At 40.3% G+C, this 25458-nt stretch overlaps 1 protein-coding gene across 3 annotated transcripts in view; it reads right to left on the bottom strand.

Moving 5' to 3' along the window:
• The window catches only part of COMMD10 (COMM domain containing 10), a 207789-nt gene that overhangs the window by 151244 nt on the left and 31087 nt on the right, over positions 1 to 25458 (bottom strand). For 2 of the 3 annotated variants that reach the window (XR_016441230.1, XM_090038418.1), the window contains exon 5: positions 14260 to 14370. The exons of the other annotated variant lie outside the window; for it this stretch is intronic. Coding sequence is in view for 1 of the 2 variants with exons in the window: in XM_090038418.1 (XP_089894544.1) it covers positions 14260 to 14370 (111 nt within the window). In the remaining variant the exon portion in view is untranslated. The remainder of the gene's footprint in view (positions 1 to 14259; positions 14371 to 25458) is intronic. 3 annotated transcript variants of the gene reach the window in all.

The raw sequence follows: 25458 nt of genomic DNA, 5'->3' as shown, positions 1-25458 counted from the left end.
GAAGCTGGATACCTTCAAGTCAGCCGGCCCTGACAATCTGCACCCCAGGGTACTCAAGGAGTTCGCGAGCGTCATAGCCCAGCCCCTGGCACGGATCTTTGAAAACTCCTGGCGCTCTGGTGTAGTGCCCGAAGACTGGAAGAAGGCCAATGTGGTGCCGAACTTCAAGAAAGGGAGGAGACTGGATCCGGTTAACTACAGGCCCATTAGCCTGACTTCTATCCTGGGGAAGATCTTAGAAAAGTTTATTAAGGAGACCATCCTTGATGGACTGGCCCAGGCTAACATCCTAAGGGATAGCCAGCACGGGTTTGTTGCGGGTAGGTCTTGTTTGACCAATCTCATTTCCTTCTATGACCAGGTGACCTATCACCTGGACCAGGGAGAAGAGATTGATGTTATATATCTTGACTTCAAAAAAGCCTTTGATCTGGTATCCCACGATCACCTCTTGGCCAAACTGGCCAGTTGTGGCCTTCGCTCCACCACGATCCGCTGGCTGGGAAACTGGCTCCATGGTCGGACCCAGAGGGTTGTAATTGATGGCAGTCACTCATCGTGGTGCCCTGTGACCAGTGGGGTCCTTCAAGGACCCCATACTGTTCAACATCTTCATTAATGATGTGGACATTGGAGTCAGGGGTGGACTGGCCAAGTTCGCCGATGACACCAAACTTTGGGGCAAAGCATCCACACCACAAGATAGGCGGGTGATCCAGGCTGACCTGGACAAGCTCAGCAAATGGGCAGTTGAGAACCTGATGGTGTTTAACACCAAAAAATGCATGGCTCTCCACCTTGGGAGGAAAAACCTGCAGCATCCTTATAGGCTCGGCAGTGCTACGTTGGATAGCACTACAGAAGAAAGAGACTTGGGGGTCATCATTGACCACAAGATGAACATGAGCCTCCAATGCGATGCTGCGGCTAGTAAAGCGACCAAAACACTGGCTTGCATCCATAGATGCTTCTCAAGCAAATCCCGGGAAGTCATTCTCCCCTTGTACTCAGCCTTGGTGAGGCCGCAGCTGGAGTACTGCATCCAGTTTTGGGCTCCACAATTCAAAAAGCATGTGGAGAAGCTTGAGAGAGTCCAGAGGAGAGCCACACGCATGATCAGAGATCAGGAAAACAGACCTTACAATGACAGGCTGAGAGACATGGGACTCCTTAGCCTGGAAAAGCGCAGGCTCAGGGGTGATCTGATGGCCACCTATAAGTTTATCAGGGGTGACCACCAGAATCTGGGGGAATGTTTGTTCACCAGAGCGCCCCAAGGGATGACTAGGTCGAATGGTCACAAACTCCTGCAAGACTGTTTCAGGCTGGACATAAGGAAGAATTTCTTTACTGTCCGAGCCCCCAAGATCTGGAACAGCCTGCCAGCGGAGGTGGTTCAAGCACCTACATTGAACACCTTCAAGAGTAAATTGGATGCTTATCTTGCTGGGATCCTATGACCCCAGCTGACTTCCTGCCCTTTGGGCAGGGGGCTAGACTCAATGATCTCCCGAGGTCCCTTCCAGCCCTGATGTCTATGAAATCTATGAAATCCTCAGGCTCCTATTTACTTTTTGGGCAACTGGTGGGGCCTTAAAAAAACTGTCAAACTGAGTTTCGTATTCTCATTAAAAAGTGTTTGCAGGCGGTCTACTTCATTTTATGAAGAAAAGGAGGAAACGTCTCCCAAGCAAGGTGAAATATCTAAAGGGTAATTTATACTTCAATGGTGTTGGCACATGTAAAGAGCACCACCACCATCCTCTTAGAGAAATAAGGATCTCCATATTAACTGCCCTCTTTATAGAGGGCCTAAGGCATAATATATACTTCTTACTCGGGAATTTTTGAGAAAATGGCATCTGGTGGCCATCCTGCTCCCGTAGAACTGAGGAAGTCACACATCAAAAGTTAGGGTTGAAAGAGACCTCAGGAGGTCATCTAGTCCAGCCCTCTGCTCAAAGAAGGACCATCCCCAACTAGATCATCCCAGACAAAGCTTTGTCTAGCAAGGTTTTCTAAGCCTCCAAGGATGAAGCTTCCATCACCTTTCTGTTCCAGCGTTTTTCCACCCCCCAAGTGAGAAAATATTTCCTAAATCTAACCTAACTTTCCTTTACTGCAACTTGAAACCATTGCTCCTTGTTCTGTCATCTGCTAACACTGAAAACACTCTAGCTCCATCCTCTTTTGAACCCCACTTCAAGTAGTTGAAGGCTGCTATTAAATCCCTCCTCAGTCTTCTCTTTGTTACACTAAATAAGCCCAATGCCGTCAGTCTTTCCTCACAAGTCATGTTCCCCAGCCCCCTTATCATTTTTGTTGCCCTCCGCTAAACTTTCTCCAATTTGTCCACAACCCTTCTATAGTGGGGGACCCAAAACTGAACACAGTACTCCAGATGTGGCCTCACCACTGATGAATAGAGGGGAATAATCACTTCCCTTGACCTACTGGCACCTACCAGCGCAGCCCAGTATCATGCTTGCTAGCAGGACAGTCATGCCATCCTGCCACCTGGATGTGGTCCCCCATGTGCCCAGACCTAATAGCTTCAAAGGAGAATCACCAGTGCCACTGTTATACCCACACTGCGGACAAATTTCCATTTCTTAAAAGAAGCCTAATTTGAAAAAGCATCACTTCTTCCCTACAGTTCCATGGTGCAATAGAGTGCAAGTCATGTCTGCATGCCACATAGACAGAACAGAAATTATATTCCCTACTGACTCTACTGACTGATTGATCAGTCCAACTTAGTGAGAAGAAAAGCTTCTCTTGGACTTCTATCTTCAGCAGCAAAGCAGAGAAGGAAATGTTTACAGTGGTGAACTTCAGGATTAGAAAGGCCTACTTTATGCAGTTAAAAGAATCAAAGGGCAAGATGCAGGGCTGTCCCCAGTGAAAAAAATATACAGAAAGTCTGTTAAAATTGGAAGGCAAGGGAAAACAATATCATCAGGGCAAAAGTGTTAAAAGTAGTCATTTCAGACTTTTAAGGATCTTTACATTAATCTTACTGCATGAGGAAACTTTATACTACTATGACTACCACCACCACCACCTTGGTTTCAAATATGGAGATGACCTTTTGATCTTGCAGAAACATTACAAGAAATAAAAGCTTAGAATACATCTGTTGCTACTGTTTCCTTTAAAGAGCTTAATGTTGTTACCACAACTGTAAAAAAAATGAAAAAAAAATTAATCTGCCATATTAAATATTATTTCCCTTTTTGTTTTTGCCACTGACACTTAAAAAAAGATATAGGTAGCTTAAAAAAAAAACCCAAAAAACAGCCTCTCTTTTCAGGGTGTTTTTTTTGTATTTTGTGTTAGCAACCAACAGGATCCCCTACATGCAAGTATTAAACAGTAACAAGATGCCTAAAGAGCAGAATATGCTCTGACACACTATCACCTGGATGCCACAGATAGCAATTCTACTGCAAAGGGAAAATATTAGTGAAAAAAGGGAGCACAATATGGCTAAATAAAGCAGTACTTAAAAAGCTAAAGGTTAAGAAGAATTTGTACATGAAATTGAGAAGGAAAGGAAGCAAAAAAGAAAGGGGCAAAAAGCATCAGTGGAATAAGATTTAATTTAGATAACTAGAAGGTAATATGTTTAGAGAAAAATAAAACCAAATAGAGAACAAATTGGAGGAATGCTAGACAGGAAATACTAGCACTGAGGACTGTCAGGTATAATATGACTAAATTATATGCAAGATCTAACAATAATAGTTCCTGTGCATCTTTGTCTTCTATTCACTGTAGTGTTCGTGCTTAACAAAGTGGCATAGAAGAAATAGTCAACGACACTGAAAGAGACAGTTTAATGATTCCCTAACCAGCAGTCAGCAACAATTTTCCAGCAGCAGGCCAGAATGACCCAGCTCAAGTCCAAGGCAGGCCAGCACATTAGTATCTGCCTGCTGCCACCTCTGCCACTTCTCCCCACTGCCTGGCTACGGTGTAACACAGCTGAAGCCCACCCTCACTGCCAAAGCTTCTCAACTTTGAACTAGATCCAGATCATGGGCTGCAGGTTGCTGGCCCCTTTCTTAAATCACTTCCTGGGAATAAACAGGAGAGAGATCAGCCATGTCTCCTAACCTTTCCAGGAACATACAACTCATCCCCTTCAGGGAGGCATACAGCATAAACGGAGAAACTCCTGAAGTCCTCAAAAAGTTCTTTGGACCTTGGACACTAGGGATTTAGTTGATAATCCTGACCTAACAGACAGGTTTGGAATAAAAGGTCCTTGGAATTTTTTCATTTAGGCATAACCATAGTAATAATCACAAATATACACCACCACCTTATTTCTGTGCATATACACAAATCATCATTTATCCATTGCAAAAATATATTACTCTGTCTGGATAGATAGGAAATAAATAGAGCAGTTATTCTTTTGAGTATTTCTTTGTTTGCAAACCAGTATCATAATTAGCAACTCAGCTACCAGAATAAGGCATATTAGCTTATAGTCCCTCTACTGGTTAACTCACTCTATAACTATAAAAACAATGCCTTGTGCATCCTAGATAAACTATCAGCTTCCTGTTATTTCTCAAAATGTCACTGGTAGATATTTTCAATAAAGTAGTGACATTTTAGAATCCAGAAAATATTCTCTATCAAATTGGACCATTTTTTCAGGGACTTGGGGGGGGGGGCGGCGGGAGGGATCCATTACAATTACATGGAAGACATTACTGACAGCAGTATTATCAAGAAATGCCAGCACAAAACTTGGTAAAGAACTCCTAGTTTAGATCATTTTTCCTTTAGTTTTGGAAATGCACTTTTAACATTTTCAATCCTGAAATTTCATATCAGCAGGTTTTAATTTGACTCCAAACTGAATTTTCCTTTCCATAAATAAAGCACCATCTGTAACTAGACTCCCATCCAACTTACCATAAGATAAATGATGTTTTTGTTGTCAAGGTGATTTCATACCAGTTCCTCAGGAGTGGAGAGATGAAAATGTAACTCAAGGATAAGCAAAAAAGAAAAAAATTGAATTTGTAGCAACTAAAGATAGGATTATGTGAATTTTGGGAAATTCATATAATCCCTTCACAATTGCTGCTAGCTGCATATTTCCCTGACAACTAATAATGTATATCTAGAAAGTCCACACAGACCTCTTGGCTTTTTGCTGGTGTGATATTTAAAGCGTTATACCCCTGCAAGTCATTTTAAAACCTGCCAAAAATTACTGCATTAATTCAATTCTGACATATTATGTGCCCCTGAACTCATTTGTTACCTTAAACCTGCTTTATTTCATAGCTGTGGAACAATACCATTCACATATTTGAAGGTTTTGATTTTCCTCCCAGGAGAAATTATTTTAAGTACCAATTTTGAATGTTAGCTTCTAACAAAGGAGCTCATGTTTGAATGGTCTTTAATTTGGTTAGTAGTAGTAAACATAAATGTACTAGTATGATCACATTCAATTAGCAGAGAAGAAATAATGACAAACTCCATTTTCTTTGCTCTGCACATTTTTGATTAACAGACATTTGCTTTGTAGATGGGTGCAACAGAACCCTATTGTTATATACAGATTAGAAATGTAAACACTTAGTATTTCCCACAACTATTGACTACACAATTGGTGAAGAATGTTATTTCAAAAAACACTGTGAAGAGCTTAAAATGTGTAAATGAAGTCAAAGAGCACTACTGCCACCTAATGAGCTGATCTGAAAAGCATTTTCATTAATGAAGCATATCAATTCTTTTCATAGAGCAAAAACAGGCTATTAATTTCTGCAATAGAAGTGAAGGATCAACAACAAATATAGACAATTAGCCATGACAAAGTTATAACTGTGATGTATACCACATTCTGTGCAAGAGCTGTTATTCTAAGATCATAATAACTGTAAGAAAATTTAGTCCATCTTGTTGGATCAATAAAAAAACCACCTAAGAATCCCAAGAAAACTCCATTTAATGAATTTTGTTATGGAAATATATGCAGGTGGGTCTCCTCACCATTCATCAACATTTTACCATTTGACAATATTAGACATATGTGAGCTATGTGCTTCACAGACAACTTCAAGGTTAGGGACAGAAGTTATACATAAACCAGTTTCAGTGATCAGAAACTGGTTTAAACCTGTAACAGAACAGAAGCTCAGTGCACATAAGCTAGTTTCAGAATGGCTGAAACTGGTTTAGGATAAACCTGGTTTAAGATAAGCCTGGTCGAATGCAGTATCAGTCTTAACAGATTTAGGTCAAACCGGTTTATGAAGCTTCTGTCCCTGACCCCTTCCTGGTTCAAGTTAAATCAGAGTCCTCCAGCATTCCAGCATGATTTGTAGCCCTGGGCTGGGCTATAAGCTCCAGAGGGCAGGGCTGGCCCCACCTCTCTACTCCCTAGCTGGAGCAGTGACGGCTGGCTAACAAAGGGAGGAGCAAGGACCACTGAGGATGCAGCCCAGTCTGTGCAGGGGGTGGGGAGAAAGACCTTCCACGCAAACACCAGCTGGGATCTGGGGCCAGGGAGGGATGCTAAACACCTCTTCCCTGGCTCAAATTACTGCTGGCTGTGATTGTGGACTACAAATCCCAAAGGCATCTGGAAGCAGGAAGAAGTAATGATGAGCAACCCTGCAGAGTCCTGCTGCTCTAATTTTGGACTGCAAATCCCAGAGACCTTGGGGAAGCAGGAAAAAGAAGTGAACGCACAGCCAGAGAGCCATGCTCTAGTGCCCCCCGGCTTCTGGCCTGATCCACAGCAGCCATGTAGCTGCATTTCCTGAATCAAAGGTAAATGTCTGTTCATTTCTATTTCAATTCAATTTGTGCAGCTTAGACTAACCTGCAAAGACTGAATCGATTCAACCTCAGGCTTTTTGACTGCCTGTACTTAGCCCAACTCTCTCATTTAAGAAAATGACAAAGAACAAAATCCAGATTGGTAAACTAGGCACCTAAAGATAAATGTCTGAATTCTACCTGAGTAAGTCATGGAATCATACAAAAACAGGCTGGAAGGGACCTCAGAAGGGCAACTAGTCCAACCCTCTGCTCAAGGCAGGATCACCCCTGGCTAAATCATTTCCAACAAATGTTTGTCCTAGCTGCTCTTAAAATTTACCAAAGATAGAAATTCCAACCTCCAGATACTCTGTTCCAGTGTTTAACTACCTTACTGAGAAAGTTCTTCCTAATATACACTTCAGTTGTTCTTTCTGTAGTTTAGGATCATTAACCCTTCCCATGTTCCACAAAGAATAGTTTCTTACCACCCTCTCTGTAAGTAACTGAAGACTCTTATTATATACTCTCAGTCTTCTCTTCTCCTGACTAAATAATCCTAGTTCTTCCAACCTCTCCTCTTAAATCATGTTTCCTTGACCTCTAGTCATTTCTGCTGATCTCTATGGGATTTTTTCTGATTTGTTTACATCTTTTTTAAAACATGTTCCTCCAATTGAGGAAATGCTGAATACAGCATAAGAATCATTTACGTCGATCTGAGGCCAACAGTCCTGTTAATACAACTCAGTATGTTTTTTGCAACAAGAAGCATACTCTTGGGTCATATTCAGCTTATAGTTCACTAAAATCCTGGGTCCTTTTTGGCTGCAGTCTGTAGAACTTTGTGCATGCAACTTCCACCTACAGAACAGAACTTTTCACTTGTCCCTTTTTAATTTAATTAATTTCAGACCTTTTTCCACTTTTATAATGTCATCGTAAATCCTAATCCAATCCTCTAAAGCATCCACCACTCCATCAAACTTGGTATCATTTACAAAATTTGCTAGGGGTGCATGCAGTCCCATCCTCCAGGTCTTTAACAAAAATATTAAATAGTACTGAACCCAAGACTGACCCCTTGATCCCTCCTCCTAATCATACACTTAGTCATTAATCTCTACTTTCTGAGCACAACAATCCAACCAGCTATGTAGTCGCATTACAGTACTTTAATTTAGACTGAATTTCCTTAGCTTACTAATGAGATCATCATGGGAGACAGTAGCAAAAGCAATCCTAAAGTTAAGGTGTCACAGAGTACCCAAACATTGTTTTTCAGATGCACTGCTCTATGGGCAGTCTGCCTAGCTCTTTCCTGCCATGCCTTCTTACACAGAATGCAGGAGGCTGCCCTGGTCTTATTACAATGACCACTGAAATTGTGGCCCTGGCCTTATAGGCCAATTGCATGGCTCCATACCTCCCCTACACCAAGCCCTATGCCCCACAGATCACATCCTTACAGATGTTCTACCAATTGCAGATGTTCTAGCTTCTCTGGATCTCCTGAACCTTCAGCCACTCTCAGCCCCCTCCAGGCCCTCAGACCTCTCAGTCTTTCCGCACAGCCTCTTTCTGGGCTGCCGGACCCCTCAGTCTCCCTCTCGGCCCACCTCAGGTTACCAGACCCCTCAGTCTCTCTTCCAGCCCTTTCTCTAGGCTCTCAGACCCCTCACTCAACACTCCCTGGGCTACCAGGCCCCTTATTCTCCCTCCTGTGTCCTCTCCAGGCTGCAAGCCACTTTTGTCCTGGACCCTTTTGTCCTGGACCCTTTTGGTTCTTCACTTTCCAGGCTGCTGTCCAGTCCCTTGAATTTATCTGATCCTGCACTCCATTCCCAGCCCCTTGCTGGGCCATTGGACCCCTGGGGTCCCACAATGCTCGCTGGGCCTCACTATATTCCTCAGGCCCCTTGCTGGGTTTCACTATCCAGGCTCTTGGACCCATCTGGTCCTACACTCTATTCCCCAGTTGCTTGCTGGGCAGCCAAAACCACGTGGTCCTGGTCTTCCCTGGCCAAGTGCTTTTCTGTCAGGGTGTGCTTCCCTAGTCTTCCCCCTCAATGGGGTAACCCACAAGGGGCAGCTAAGGCTTTCTGGTGCCCCATCCTTGCCTTTTCCTAGAGTAGTCCATGCATGGCATTTCATGGAAGATACCCTGCCACACTAACCAGCCCCAGTTGGGTGAAGTTTTTGGTCTTACCCAGGACCAGTCTTCAGGCCTACCTGATCTTACACATCCCTCTCTGCCCTTCCCCCCCCCAATGTTCTACACCCCTCCCAGGCTGCTAACCACTTGGGCCTCTGGCTCCATCTCCCAGCCAAGTCCTCCATCTCTGGCCCCCAACTCATTCTCTGACCTTTTTCCTTGATCCCTCCTCCTCCTCCAATGACCTAGCACTACCCATAGTCATCCCAGGCTGCACACCCCTTGACTCCTTCCTCTTAGCTGCAGCCAGAAAAGTACCTTTGACCTCTCTTAGACTGCAGCAGAGACTACCAGAGCCAAGAGAGCCTGGAAATCTCAACTGGCCTGAGGCAGGGCCAGGGCCTTTTTCACCCTTTGGTCCCTCCTGCACCCTGTCCCCTGGCCCTGCATGGGCCAGTTGAGATTACCAGGGTCATTGCTGCAGCTGTCAGCCCTGTCATTTCTGTGGGTCTTCCTTCTTGGGTCCCTCCATAGATCGCTCCATCTCTCTGGGCTAGCCCAGAGCCCTCCAGAGGTCTTCCCTAATGCAGCCCCTTCCTTCCCTGCGCTCATCCAGATCCCTGAATAGGCCCCTGTACTCTGCCCCACTCACTGGGTTCATCCAGACCCTTCACTAGGTCTCCCAAACACTCAGTCCCTCTCCCAGGGCTGACCTGGCCTCTTAGTATGCCCCTATGTACTCAGCCCCTCTCAGGACTCATCCAGCCACACCATAGGCTCCAGGCACTGAGCCCCATTCTCAAGGCACTGGACCCCCACCGTGGGTCCCCCAGGAACTTCTTCCACCCCCTTAGTTCCTACCCAAACATTCCAATGTTATTCTTCTTGCTGGCATTCAGGAACAGCAGCCTTTCTGCTGGGTGATGTTCCTTCACCAGCTCCCAAAAAGTTACTGCCAGCCCTACTGTCAGGGTCTGGGCTTATATCCTGTCTAAACCCAGCCATCCTTCAATCAGGTGACTCCCTTGATCAGGCCTAGCCTCACCTGCCAGCCCCCTCGGTCAGCTGACTCTGCAATTAGCCCTGACCCCTCCTGCCAGAAGCTCAGCAGGCTGCCTGACCTCAAGTGGCAGGCACATCAAGTGCCCTGCCACACAAGTTATATCATATAAAGCTCTTCACCCATTCACAAAGCCTGCCCACTCACACAGCCTATCAAGTCACCAAAAGTGATTCAAAATATCTTCACTTCAGCTATCCCAAAACCACTTAGGTACTGAATTCACTCAGCATCTATAGCTTAAAGCTCAAAGAGGCTTAGGCACCTAAATCTGGGACATTACCCTGCATTCAAAGATATAACCCAGTATGAGCTGCTCCAGCTCCCCTGTAAAGCTGTGTTACTGCTGCCATGATTGCACGAGTCAAAGGACCAAGAAATCAACCAGGCAAGGGGAAGTCTGACCATAACCTAGTGGTTAGAGGATTTATCTTAGACCAAGCAATCTGAGGTTCTTGCCCTCAGGACTATTTAAATTTTTATCCAAAGCTGTCTATTTTAATACATGAACAGACCTAGGAGCAGGGACCAGATATCAGGATTCTTCTCTCCTAGCTGAATCCTACTTCCTGGGTGAATCCTCTAAACACCATCAAAAAGTGGACTACACCTTCATTAGATCCCAGTGAACAGGCACACCAAACAGCCTTGAGTCAGGTACCAAAACTCAAGAGAGGCACAAGTCCAAACACTCCCCTATCCTTGCCTAAGGCCACATACAGAATTCAGTTTCTACTGGGAGAGTTGCTGCTCTCACAGAAGAAACTACAAGTGTACAGATATTCAAGATGTTTCTCCCAGAAGAAAAATGGTCACTCCAGAAGAAAAATAACCCGGGAACAACGAGGCTTAAATCACTCCCAGGAGAGTGAATGTCTGTATGTGCTCCCTTCTGAGAGAAGCCAGAGCACAATCCTCCAGCATCCCAGAGTCCTTTGTTCTCCCATCCCCCAAAGGACAGTGTATCACTCAGGCTAAACTCTTCTACTCAAATCAAGCAGGGAACAGAACATGAACCTTCAACAATCCCCACATTCTGCTGCAGCGAGACACAAGCTAACCCTGAACAGTCTAAGTCAGCCAATCAGAACTGCCCTGTATACTGCTGCCATCTGTCTCCACAAAGACTGAAGGAGCCTGCAGAGCATACCAAAATGTGTGCACAGGAGCCCCCTGGCTGCACAGCATCAGCACAGCAGGCTATCTGCTCCTCAGGGACTCAGCATTCAAATACAGCAAAAGCTTTGTTATCCAGCACCCATGGGAAATGGGGGGTGCCGGAAAACAAAAGATGCCAGTTACCTGAGAGGCCCAGGCCACCACCTCTCCCGCCATGTCCAGGGTGTCGCTGCCCCTCCCATGGGACCGAGGGACAGGGAGGCAGGCCCTAAGCAGTGGGTACTTCCAGTTTTGCTTTTACCTTACAAGCCAGCATGCCAGTTAATAGAGCATGCCGGCTTATAAAATGCCAGTTAACGCAGTGTTTACTGTATCTTGTTTATGTATTTCCAGGAATGTTTTTCTACCAGGGAAGCAAACTTGGGAGAATTCTCCAAAATCATTTGAACAAGTGTATGCACTCTAGCTCTAGTTGACTGCTGCTCAGCATCCAGGCTCTCCAAATCATCTTTGGGAAGCACCTAACTCTTCTTGTAATGCATAATCCTTTTCTTTGAATTCCTGTCAAAATTAGATCACATCCTTAATTCTTAAGCATACTAAAGCATAAACTGATGGTGCCTAGGAGGTCAATCTGGATTTTGTCCAGAATAATTTTGCTAAAGACAGAAACTTTCAGTGGGGCCTCTTATGTGTACACTGTAGTTGCTTACTGTACACACAAAAGCTTGCTCCAGTACACTGCAGGTGCAAATTGCTGGGCATGTCCTTTAAAGAGATGGACACATGTATTCATTCTCAATGTTTATTTTGCATCCATCACATTGATGGATCACCATCCATAACACTGATGCTGTTAAGAACAAAATTAAAGATTATAAGTAATCTGACAGAACCCACAACAAGCATGTTTCCTCCATGGGTCCTAGAGAAGGAAACTGAGTGACTTGCTCAAGGTCACACAAGATGTCAGTAGCAGGGCAGAGAATGGAACCTGCCTCCAAGGTTCCAGGATGGCACCTTTCCCTGCCTCCTGACACCAATATGTACAACAGTTCTAATAACAATATCTGATAAAGTAAATGTGTGACCCCTCTGGCCATCATTGAAATACAGCCCATTATGCTGTTGGACACATCCTCCAGAAAACAGTTACGATAAGAAATAATAAAATAATATCACATCATCCAGTTGAAATTACTGAAGAACTTTCAAAGGTGAAAAAAATACATATAATTATTCAAGCTAGAACTGGGCCAGGGTCAGATCTACTACACTACTTGTGTGAAAATTGCTATAATAAAGGTCTTAGTTTTACATCTCCAAAAAACTGCATGCCATGAACATCACCCTGAGGCACCTACAGAAAGAGAAAATTGCTGCATGCCAATTCATTAACCTTCATCTCCCATTCATGAAACAGCTATACCTTAGCCCATTCAGCTTTGGTGTAGGAGCAGACTCTACCTTCAAAATGGCATGGTTACATGGTTAGGCTGCCCTAGCTCTATTCCACATTGCACAAAATCATACTGAGATGACTTTGCTTTAACAGACTTTTCCCAAAAATGAAACAAAAAATGCAAAATTCATTTTCTTTAGACATTTTCTTCTTCTTCCTTTATATTGATACATGAATATTGTATTTTCTCCCAGGTGTTTTTACAAGGTCTGAAGCTTTTTTTAGACCGGGTGCTCGTTACCATATGCATACAACTTTCTGTATCAAAACTTCAAGAATTCACTCCAAAATGAGCAGCTATTCCTCCCCCTAGAAAATAAAAGTCATTAAGTCTGGCTAATGTCCTAGAGACTCAACTCTCCTTCCATTCATTCCAGTGTAAATTATAAGTAACTTTACTTGAGTTAGTGCACTTACTGTGATTTAAAGCAAGTCTAAGCACAGAATCAGGTCCTTTGAGACTCAAAGCATTTTAAATTCACTCAAAGCATTTCACTAAAGTTAAGGTACAGACAGCCAAGTCTAGGATTTTTCACTCCCTATTAGCAAGAAAAGATAATCAACCAAATAATACAAAGCAGTGGATCTTGTTAATTACCCAACAACAAAAGCAACATAAACCATCATAGTTATATTTTCTGTGGATTACTTAAATTTGCAACCTCTCATCCCTTCTATATGATTCAGGCCTGGTTTATATTAGATTCCATCTATCATTCTGGATACATTAAAGTAACTGCACAAGCACTAACCCTAAACATAAAAGCATTGCACAGGTATAAAAGTGAGTAGCACCAACACAGCTTGTCAATTTCAAACTGAAATAAGATGGATCAACATGAGATATGGTCTGACATTTGTAAAGTGTCACTACATCATTGCCTCCTTCTCTTTCTCCCTGCTTACTCTTAAGCATCTTACTCTCACATGTAAAAATACTATTTGCTGCATATTGTGTCAAGATTTGTGTCTGTGCAAAGGGGACCCCTTGACCACATAAACTCACACTTCCTTTGCAGAGATATAAGAGACAAAACCAGTTGGAAGGCAGTGGAAGACCAGACAAAATGCAAAAGAATTACTAATCATGAAATACACCATAAAACTATATCCATACCCTGAGGCAGTGATTCTTAACCTTGTTAGACTCAAGCCATCTACTGGAAAATGCCAGGTCTTAAGCTTTCACTCATTTCTGAGTGCAAAAAATTCTTCTGTTGCAGAGAACTCATAAAGGCCACAACAGGTCAGAATGTTTGTGACACGATGGCTTCCTATTTGAAATCTCTGGGTGTATCTTGTGAATCATGTACAAGTGTTTGCACACCTAACACAGTGCTAATGTTGTGCAGCACCCCGGTTGAGTGTCATTGCCTTAAGGCATCTCTCTTCAATAACCTAAGACCACAGAGATTTGCTATCTTGGTTCTTAATCCCAAAACCTATTTAGCACAAATGTCATGTCAATACTTTATTAATTCCAGTTGCTTAGTTAGTTGATGTAGTGATGTTTTTTTAAAGGGAGACAGTGAAAACACTGGAGTGAGGTTAACAACTATTAGTACAGCTCCAGAGATGGCCATTAACTTCTTAAAATAAAAAAGAGAAAGAATAAGCATTTATCTTAAAACTTCACTATGCCAAAGGTACAGGTACAGTTCATACCTTTGAATCTTCATCGCTCACTCCCAGTTCTAATACAGCTTGAGGAGATTTCAATTTCGCCTGGGTGGACTGAGCCATCTGAAGGTTAAGCTGCCATCCAACTGTCTCAAGCTATAAAACACAAGCTCAGGTTAGAATTAAACGCTGCAGAAGCACTGAGGAAGTGAACTATCAACATTTGGGGCTCGTCTGTGGCAATGAGTATAAGCATGCTTTAAAAAAGGTCATTACGATTCCCATATAATTTACTGCCCTATCAATGGCTCCTGAAACAAATCAGTTGAAAATGTCTTTAAATATTGTGTATTTACAACACCTAAGCCCATCTCGAGGATGAAGAGCTAGTATGTTCGAGCAGATCTAAGTTCTCCTAACAATTACACTATTACTTGCATCAATTCCCAGTCTTACTGAAACCAATTAATAAAACACAAAAACATCCAAAGGATAGACAGCCTGAGTTTTCCAAAGCTGATGATCATCACCTGAGGCTCCCTCTCACTTGTTTTATACTCAAATTCACAAAAACAGTCTTAGCAGAATACTTTCAGAATAATCCAAAAAGCAACATAACAGACCTTCTCTGTGTGCATGTACCATCATACCAGCTGAAGTTAATGACAAAAGCTATTTTGTACTGCTTTTACTCCTAGTGTAACAGAACCAAAACAGCTTGTTGTGCCATGTACAGAATTTCTTCCACACACGTACTAAATATACTCTGTACAGCTTTTTATCCCAAGATCTAAATGATGTACAGACATTAGCAAATTAAGCAACACAATATTTCTGTGAATAAAACAGAATATTTGCCAGAGAACTAAAAGTCTCAGGTTTTTCTTACTAAAAAAAGAAGAAAAATAAAGAGAATTACTATTTGATGATGTATTTTATTCGTGTAATTTTCACCTCCTTCAGGTTAGAAGTATAACTGTATTACTTGGAATTTCTTTATATTTTGTTTGCAGAAGTATTTTAATTTGGTTATGTAGCTAAATATAGGAAGGACATATGAAAAGCAATGGATGCCCTGTTCTAACAGCTGGTGACAGCTCAGCTCAGATAAGAGTTCTCAATTCAAGGTAAAGACTGGCCTACCAATCCACTGACAGCAACAGAAAGATTTAAGAGAAAACCTCCAAATGACAGTGGGAAGTTATATCATGTATACTGAGTGTAGAGAAATCAGTGTAGAGGAATAATTAGCTAAAACTGGTACACCTTACAATTTTATATTTGTCACTTCACTCGTGCTGATTCTTTACTGACTTACAAAAAATCAAAATAGGTCCCTCAATCCAAAATATGGGAGATCATGCCAAGAAGTCACACTGATTTAAGGGCAAGATAATATATTTAAAATGTGCTCTCAACATTTTGTGCAGTCCACTATAGCTATTTGAAGACTTCTTTAAAACAAAAACCAAAAAACAAACCCATAGGGCTTAACTAAACTAAGACGGGCTTAATCCAGAATGTGAGTCTATCCACACCTGGTTTAACTAAATCAGATTTTAAAATGTATTAACAGATACAAGTTACAATATAGACAAGCCCTGCAGCAATATCAGGGGTTTGTGAATGAAGTTTCCATGCATATTTTCTTTGAGCAACAGCTCACAAGGTCCCAAACGCTGGCCAACAAAAACTTGGGCATGAAACCTCATTAATAAAGATGGTTTTCCTTTTCCCAAGTAGTTATATTTCCAATTTTTTTAACACCCACATGTTTCTTGAGTAGAGACTGAACACTACTATAAGAATCCAGGATTTTTATTTTAGTTTCTTAGAAACAAAAATATCATTACGGTTCTGGTTTGAGCCTGCGTGTCTGTATTTCTGACAAGCAGACATTTATTTTAACACAGTTTTGTATTAGTTTGGAAACTTCAACTTAGCAAGTTCGCAAATTGCCCAGGATCAGAAAGTAAACTGTACTCAGCTGCAGAGACCATAACAATACCCACAGGCACACTCACTTTCTGGCCTTCGTGCCACTAAACTATTCTCTGTAAGAGAACAAACGAACCAAAAACAGCAAATACATCCAAATTGATGGCTTTTACTTCACTCTTAATTCACATTATCCATCGCTACAGCAGAGATCTTGGATCAAATACACAACGTATGGTATAGCACAATGGTCTGAGTTCACAATGGAACAGCCACTCTTATTTTTTCCTTTAATTGGTTTACAGGCAGCCCTCAACTTACAACATTTCGAGTTACATTTCGCACTTACATTTATAAATTGACACCGTTTCAACTTTATGACGTCAGTTTAGACTTTACGATGCTTGATCCAATGTGACACCACGCCAGCAAACAAGCTTGCTGCATCACTCATCTCCCTGGAGAACACCTGTCCAAACTTCCTTGGACACTGTCTTTAAGAAAGCAGACAAGGCTCCAGAAAAACCTGCAGCCAAGACTCTTGAGAAAACTCCAGCCAAGAACCCTTCAAAAGTCCAACCAAGAGCCTTTCAAAAAGTCCAGCAAAGTCACCTCAAAGAAGTCCTTCCAAATCAATATGATTGCTATTTACACTATAAATACATTAATGTAGCTATATTATTCATTTATAATTGATCAAGTACAAAATTCTGGGGTATTTTTTAGTGAAAATAGGGTATTGGGCCTTGGTTCAGGAACCAATTCCCCATTTATAACATTGTTTCTTATGAGAAAATTGGTTCCGAGTTACAATATTTCGACTTAAGATGTGGTTTTCAGGAACCAATTATGTTGTAAGTCCGAGGACTGCCTGTACATTAAAATATTGTTGTCATGCAGCTATATTAAAAATGATAATGACATATGGATCATACAAAAAACAAAGCAAAGCAATGTTAATGTATCATATGCTTCCTGAGGCTTCAAAGAGGTTTGCCTAATTTTCCTGAAAGGGAGATGAAACCTTTATTTTGGCATAGTCGTGTTTATTTAGCTGATGCTCAAAATTGCAAAATACCAATTCACCTTTTGAGAGCAGTAACAAAGTTTCTGTACAAAATCTTTGAATTCTCCTCAGCCTGACAAAGGGCGTTTGGACCTAAAAGCTCGCAAAGAAAGGAAAAAATTGTTAGTATTTAGTTGGTCTGTTAAAAGGCATTGCCTCTAACCGAAGAGTTCTGTCTCTCTTAGCCCAACATGGCTACAACATACATCCCTGAAAGTTTCTGTACAGCATTTACACCCAGGGCACAGTACTTGATAACAATGAAGTGATAAAAGATTTACAGTTAAGTTTTCAGGGGTTAAAGAGACATTGTAATTATTTTAATTTCTGATGCAACATTTGCTATAATCAGACAGAAAGGAAGAAATTATTTCCTAGTAGCCAGAACTGAACTGATTATATACTGCAAATTTCAAAGACTCCTTAAGAGGTACTGCTTAGAATAAAATGATAAGCAGTATAAAATTAATACACATTTTCAGTTACTGTAGACCATTGGTTAATATTTCCAATCAGCATTTATTTATAAATGTATATGGAACATGAAGAAAGGCTACACGATAAATAATGTATTTTCAACTATATTACTCATGTTACTCCTCATGGTAGTACTAACATTCGTGTATTTAATTTTTAACTGATTGTTTAACAAATGCACACCAGGAAGTACAAGTCAGAAAGTTAACAGGGTGGGGAAAAAAAGGCAGATAGTATTAATGCAGCTAATAATTAGCATGTATAAAAGCATTGTTATTGTTTGTTCCACAGCTACTATTGTGGACAAATCCAGGCAGCTATGAAAAGGTCAAGCTTGAAGGTACCTATGCAATTCCTTTTTCTTGGGAATGTTTGCACCCAAAGGAGATGCAGTACATACCAGCAGGTATAAAAACAACCAATTAAAGCAATACAAACTGTTACTAACCAGAGGAAGGATCTGATATGCGTATCAGTGTTGCTAACCTGCCCTAACACAAAATAAAGTTGACCCTTTATCTATAGATCATAGATAAATACTGATAAATATAAATAAGCAGTATAATATCTATTGTATAGGTAAGGAAAACCTTATTTTCAATAAAAAGAAATATCCCAATTTCTAGTCCAGCAACTTATATATTGGAGTCTAAGGACACAGGATTTTTAATTGTGGGCTACTGCCTCCGACTGACATGGCTAGATAATCTGACATGACTATGGTAGATTTTTATATCAAAACCTATACTGAATATAATTCATTCTGCATGGAGGATATGTATGGGCCTTTGTACAACTTAAATGACAGCAAATCCTATTTTCAGGGCTGAACCAATACACTTGTGAGAGTTCTCTATTCACAGTTGTGTAAGACTCTAAATAATGTCCACAAAACTCAACAAGTCTGGCCCATTAATGTTTTTCATGTTCTATATACCTCCAAGAGCTTATTTTCTCTGCTGTTTGTAAAAAATCAGTATGCATCACAAAAACCATTCTTGTCAAAGTCACTTGCTTGTCCACTAATTTAATGCAAGATAACTGAGGAACTGTTGCATAAAAACCTCACAAAATTGGAGAGGGTTGTTTTGCTTACATTCTAGATTCAAAATGAACTTGACAAATAGAAAAAACTACTAATTTGCACAAACAATCTGTATTAAGCACATTTGGAAGCCCAGCCTAGTTCATAATACAGGCTGCATTAACCAAAGTCATCTTAGTGGAAATGTTAAATCTACACTGGAGAGCATGCACTACCTTCAGCGTGCGATTCCTAGAAGCTTATTATAATTTTTGGCAGGAAAAGCTGCTAAGCAGTCTGTTCTCTTAATGAACTCCCCTTGCCTTCAAGCAATAGGATCTTTTAGCCAAGAGATTCCCTAACCTGCTCTCACTCAAGTCCCAGTTCCAGGAACTTTGCTCGTCCTTGTTTCACTGTCCAGAAAACCTTCTTTTCAATAAAAATGAAATTAGAAGCAGAACAGATTAATGTGGAAATGTTCTATATGGTGTTGAGTAATAAAGGTTACTTCTTTATATCATATGTAGATTAGATTTTATTTTTATTGTATTTTTCAATTAGTTAACTAAGGAAAAGGAAATAAGAGCAAAATACTCCTTTAGTTCAGGAAATCCAGTACAAAATACCAATCCATGATTATTCTCTTCTTCATCCTGTTTCCATCCATGCTATTGGTTAGCCATAACCACATGTTGTGATTTGTCTATACCAGACTGCAAATTTTGAGACCAAGATTGACATTTTATCTTTTCGGAAAGCGTTCTGGATAACAGTACTATGAAGTAGGAATGACACGCACTGTACAAGCTCATTTCCCTGGGCAGACCTTAGTGTCTGGACAGAAGATAAGAAGAGAGCCTGAAAACTCTGTCAGAAATATAGGGAATACATCTTCCAGGAAGAAAGGGAGAACCTTGATGGAAACTGAATAAACTTTAGAGTGGGGGAAAACTGGCTGTCCATGACAGATGCTATAGAGCTGAAGCTTAAGGCTGGTGTGAGGAAGCAGATGTACATGCCCATCAGAACATGAGCTGGAAAGGACTGGGTGAACAGCAATTTGGGGATGAAAGCAGAACAAGTAGGACTGTGAGCTGGGAAAAACTGTTGGGAGAATGAGGCTGAAGAACAAAGTATAAGTAATATTCAGAGAAGGCAACTACCTACTTAAGGTATGTCCCTCAATACTGCCAACATCAACTCTAAGACCTCAAAAGTTCATGACAGACTTGAAAATAAGGGTAAAAAACAACAAACAAACAGGCCACCTCCTAGCCAAATTTACTACAGGTACAAACAAATTACAGAAAGCTAAAAGGAGAAAGATTTGTTGCACAGCTGCTGCTCTACAGTGCCTATGAGTTTACACTCTTACTCCACAGCAAGTAGAAGCTAAATGGGATCTACTATCCTTCAATGAAACCAAGTCAGGCTTCCCAGCTTAGGCATTCGCTTATTATGGGGGAAGAGCAGGCACACAGAGAGTTACCACAAAGCAGCTAAGACATGTTAAAACCCTGCTCTCTCAACTCATTGTAATCTTTGGTTTCTCTGTACCCTAAATACTACGGTCTTTTTGTCCTCTGGTTTCTGAGCCTGCAGAGTGCACTCATGTCACATAGCCTAGCTCTTCTCTACAATTGTAAGGATTAGAAACTATGAGGACTGGAAACTTACTTTAAAATGAAAGCTGAGATTTTCAAATCACCTGCCTCCAGGAGTTTTGGCTCTTAAGAACAACAACAAATACAATAATAAAAAAGTCACATAAACTGGCAAGACTAGCCTTCATTCTCAGCCAAGACAAAGCAAAGTAGATAGGTTACCCATAAGCAGTATTTTGACATATCCAGCAAACCACCCACTGTTTTTCCTCCATGAATTTCCCACACTGTAGAAGCATCTTACAAAACAAGTGCTTAGTAGCACTGACCCCAGAGAAACCAGTGGAAGTAGCAGTGAAAATAAATAAGCAGTGTTAGAAACTGTAACAAAAGCTCCACCTCATATTATAGGAGTGTCTGAAATCCATCTTATCAGAATCTCTACAAAAAAAGAAGAGGCTTAGGTAACTGTGACAGCCAATCAGCTTAAAACTATTCTGTCAAGGTATTATGAAAAACCTAGCTTAGATCCTTGCATCTCCTTTGACAAGGCGTGTTGCATTTAAAATAGTTTTTTTCTAAAACATAATACAAATTGTACCTTCCACTCATGCACAATTCCAATCAATGCAGTCTTTTAACGCACCTTTATTTAACTTTCAGATTAATTCAAGACTTTAAAAATTCTCTAATGTGATCCAGAATACATATATGCAAGTACTTTTAAAGCATGTTAAGCCTGAAATACTGAGTTGTTGGGGGTTTTTTTTCCATAAGACAGACATCAAAATGGCATTGAAAGTCTTGTTAAATCCATTATAAACAAAGGTTCTGCCCATCCTCAGACTGACATAGCTAGCTAGCTCTCTCCACTTACTTTACATACTAGTAGATCTAAATGCTCATCAACTGTGTCCCAGTGTGACAAAATCAGGCGCTAAAAACGTCATATAAAATTAAAAAGGTTGCATTTGTCATCTGGCTATGCCTAATTTTTTCAAATACATGGTGAATATGACCCTATGGAAGATATGTTCCCATTGCATTAACCTAAGTTGCTAAGGAGTTGCTGGAGCTACTCAATAAGTGGTATGGATTGGTTAGAAGTTTTAAAAATAAACCAAGTTTGTGGCCATTGGCCAAAACTAAAGGCATCTTTGTAACTAATAAAAGCGTCCTCTGGAACAGCTAGATCACTACTGAAACTACTGAGGAGAAAAATGAGTACTAAGGAAATTATGGTACACTATTAAATCTCTTATTGATCTAGCTCCTAATGAGCCCATTAGTCGGGTCAAATCTGCCTCTGATGATTTCATCACTAATTTGATCATATCTGAAAATAAATGTTAGTATCCATTTTATAAATTTAAATGCTGGCAAAGATTTGATGCTGCTTCAAACAGTACTGGCTCTTCTGGTATTAATAATGTCAAATGGCTTAATTAACATGGACCCTCATGCTTTTAGTTTCAGCCAGTTTCTTACAACGTAGTTAGTAAAACATTGTTCCAGATGTGTATAGAGATAACGGATTCAAAGCTCCTTAACTATTGACTCAACAGCCATTTTAAGTCAATTACTTACATTTATAATTACTTTTCTCTAGAGAGAAGCTGATTACTTGTGGATTTGCTGAGGCACGCTGACTTTTCATTAATGGCATCTTGCCTCTCCCTGTTGCTGCACAAAGCACGACTGGTAACACAAGCAGCATAATTCAAAGGAACCTGGTGGACAATTACGAAACATTTCTGCTAAACAAACCATGCCCATTGTGTGCCAACAGACAATGAAAGATTCCTTTCCCCCAGATGGAAAAAATTTCAAGGAGAGACAGGGAAGGGCAGTTCTCATTATACCATTGCATCAGCAATTTTATCAAAGTGCAACCTTAATATGACAGAAGTAACCCGAGAGCATGCTGAAAAGGAAGAGAAGACTGCTCTCTTTGTGGCTTTTAGTAGCATAGAGCTTAACAGAGGATATGAAGCGATTCCAAGATTTGGTTTTTAAATACTTCACAGTAGCTGTTGATGTTTAGAACAGGATGGCTATGTTAAATTCTTGGACTCTTGTTAAGTCCCAATCTACTTTATTAGACAAGGGACTGGAAAGTCTTTTGCAGATCCAGGTAGTCTAGAACAGAAAGAAAACAGGTTAACTGTCACTGTTACCCATCCTTGATGAGGTAAACTTGCAATATGTCTTTCTTTATCACCAAAGAGGTTAAAGATTATACCAATAATCTGCAGGACTATACCTTCTTGTGCAACCAGGACCTGTCATGAATTCACAAAACTCACAAATTTAATTAGCCAAGTCTCCCCAAGTGAAAACAATTTTAGTTCAACCATAACAGTGCAGATGTCTTCCTATTTGGGCATCAGTATATCATTTGTATGTTCTATTCCCTTAGGCATACACCATATTTTCTCACATACCAACACATTTTTGTTTTTACCAAAACCAGCTGCTAGAAATTGAAGTGCACATTATATATGAGATGTATAGTAAAAGTTTCTACTGCTTACCAGACAAAAGTGAAAGTCAAGTCTATGATCCACAGAGAGCACAAGAGTGAACAGGCTCAGCTCCCTAGCTGCTGCTACTCAGTTACTTACTACAAGGAAAGATCTGTTGTTTTTCATTCTGCCTTTCAGAAACAGGATAAGTGTCTAATTCTGGAGCATGCTATATGCAATAACATATGGTATTTGGAATATGGTCTTTTTCTTGTGACTTAGTTTTCAAGTTTAAACAGGCAAAACTACAGAAGATTAACTACAGGTACTATTCACCTTATGCTCCTGCCACATGTTACATATATTACTGAATTAACTGGTTAATCACACAATAAATTTAGACAAGCCACACATGTAAAGTAAAACTGGCCACATGTGCAAAATCATTATTGTGCCATTAAAATGTCCATCCAGCTATAGGAAGAACCAACCAACTACAAAGTTAGTGCTTGAAAATGTGTAACACTTTTATAGCTGTTTTCTATCCAGGTTGAATTTGAACATGTGGCAGGGCCTTAGGGCCACTAAAAGTGTGCTAGGAACTAGACACAACAGATAGCCACCAGCTCCATTTCCCAAAAAAGTAAAAACACAATTACATATAACCTACAATGAAACAGCAGCTGATCAATGGGAGGAAAGACAAGGGTCATGGCAATAATACTGCATAGAGATTAATCAGGGACAAATGTACAGGACAGCTGAATAATGTCTGTACAGGTTTTGTTAATAATTATATTCTTAAAACAAAATTTCAAAAAAATGGCTTGGTTAACTCACTTCTTGTAGATCAGGGGTATAAAACATATGGCCTGTAGGCCAATCTGGCCAGCAGAACCTCTCTAAGAAGTCTATCAGCCTGTGTTAAATCAAACATTAGATTTGATTTGTATTATTAAATAATAAATATTTGTAGCTACCTGGCAGCTAGGATGACTGGGGAATGAAGAAGCTTTTTACAAGAGGAGACTAAGAAAAACTTGAATTGCTTAGCCTAGTAAATAAAGGTTGAGAAGGGATATGACTGCTGCCTATTAATATATCGGATATAAACATTAGAAAGAAAGCAGGGGTATTAAAGGGAAAAAGACAATACTGGGACACGAACAAATGCACATAAACCTGTTACAAATAAATCTAGCTTTAAAATCACAAGTAGGTTGCAATAGCAGGGAATGCATGCTGCAATCCAAGAGGACTCTTCCAGACCTCTGCTTTATGTTCCTAAATTATATGGGAAGGGTTCAACACTGCTCTCAAGTACCAGAAAGTGCTGAAGAAAAAAAGATAATTCTATAGAACAGGGTTTTCAAAAATGAAATAAGATATTCAAGCTTCTTGGTTTGGATAAAAAGATTATTTTAGCAATGTTTCTTTGTAGGAGAATATCTCCATTTTACTCAACCCAGGTACATGACAGTTCAAAGATAAAAAAGTATTCCTGACAAAAGAATCTGAATTCACAGTTTCTTGCATTTTAAGATGTGGGTAGTATTACTGTCACAGAGAGTTCATATGTAAAAGAAACTATCAAGGAAGACAGCTCCTTAGTTTACGCTGGCACTTTGTAACCGTTTACAAAAATTCAGAGAGGATCATAACATAATTTTAAGAAACAAAGCTTAAATGCTTTTATAAAAGAGACAGAGAGAGAGAGTGCACACAAACCAGAACTGCAACAGTAACACTGCATGCATGTGATATAGGGGAAAGATTTAACTTGAAGAAGTTTCAGTTTTAAGCTTTCACTAGGTTGTTAAAAAAGTCAAGAGAGTTCCGTATGAATAACACCTTAACCAAGCTCTTCTAAGCTTTCTCATAGTATTTGAATAGTATATATCAGACAGGCTCAAAATCTTCTTTAAAAGATTCTCAAACAGAGAAAATATTCAGAAAAAAAGAATGCAAGTGGCAGGAATTTCTGTAAGTAATATCTTTTACTGGACCAACTGTATAGTTAGGATAGACTAAGACAAGCTATCAGGTACTATGGTACTCTTCCTCAGGTCTCATCACTGAACAATTTCCTAAAAATTCTTAAATGTTCCTTAGTTAAGAAGCATTTTTCTTAACAACCACACAAACTACATAACTCAAAAAGATGGGTGAACCTGATTCTTCACTCACTATATTGGTTTTATAAAAAGGTAACTCTGCTGGCTAAGTCAGTCAAGGTATTCTTAATTCATTACATAAAAAAATATAAACTGTGATTTTGACATTTTAAAAGTCTGGGGATGCTTCCACTCTTTTCAACTATTATAATAATCAGAATATATTTTAGTTTACCTAATAGATTATGACATATCTTTGATTACTCAAGTACTTCGTACCAACGCACACTTTTGTAAAGAAAAAGACCATTTCACTTTAGTAAATTAAAGCTGCCTATACACCGATTTGATTAGCAATCAAGCTTTGTATGCTATACACAGAATCACAGACGTATCTGGGCTGCTACGTACAGAAGGAGACTCAGGGTTTCTTTCTACACTGTATTATTCCAGCTGTGTCAGTAACTCCATACACAAAAAAACCTGAAAAGTCAGTGGAACTATGTTAAAAAAAAAAAAACCTGGAGTGAAACAGTACTGAATCATATCCTCTGAC

The sequence above is a fragment of the Crocodylus siamensis genome, chromosome 3 (assembly GCF_052110815.1).
Source record: "Crocodylus siamensis isolate JL-2025a chromosome 3, ASM5211081v1, whole genome shotgun sequence".
Lineage (NCBI taxonomy): Eukaryota > Metazoa > Chordata > Crocodylia > Crocodylidae > Crocodylus > Crocodylus siamensis.
The sequence above is the reverse complement of the archived record's forward strand: the minus strand, read 5'-3'. Positions and strand labels throughout refer to the sequence as shown.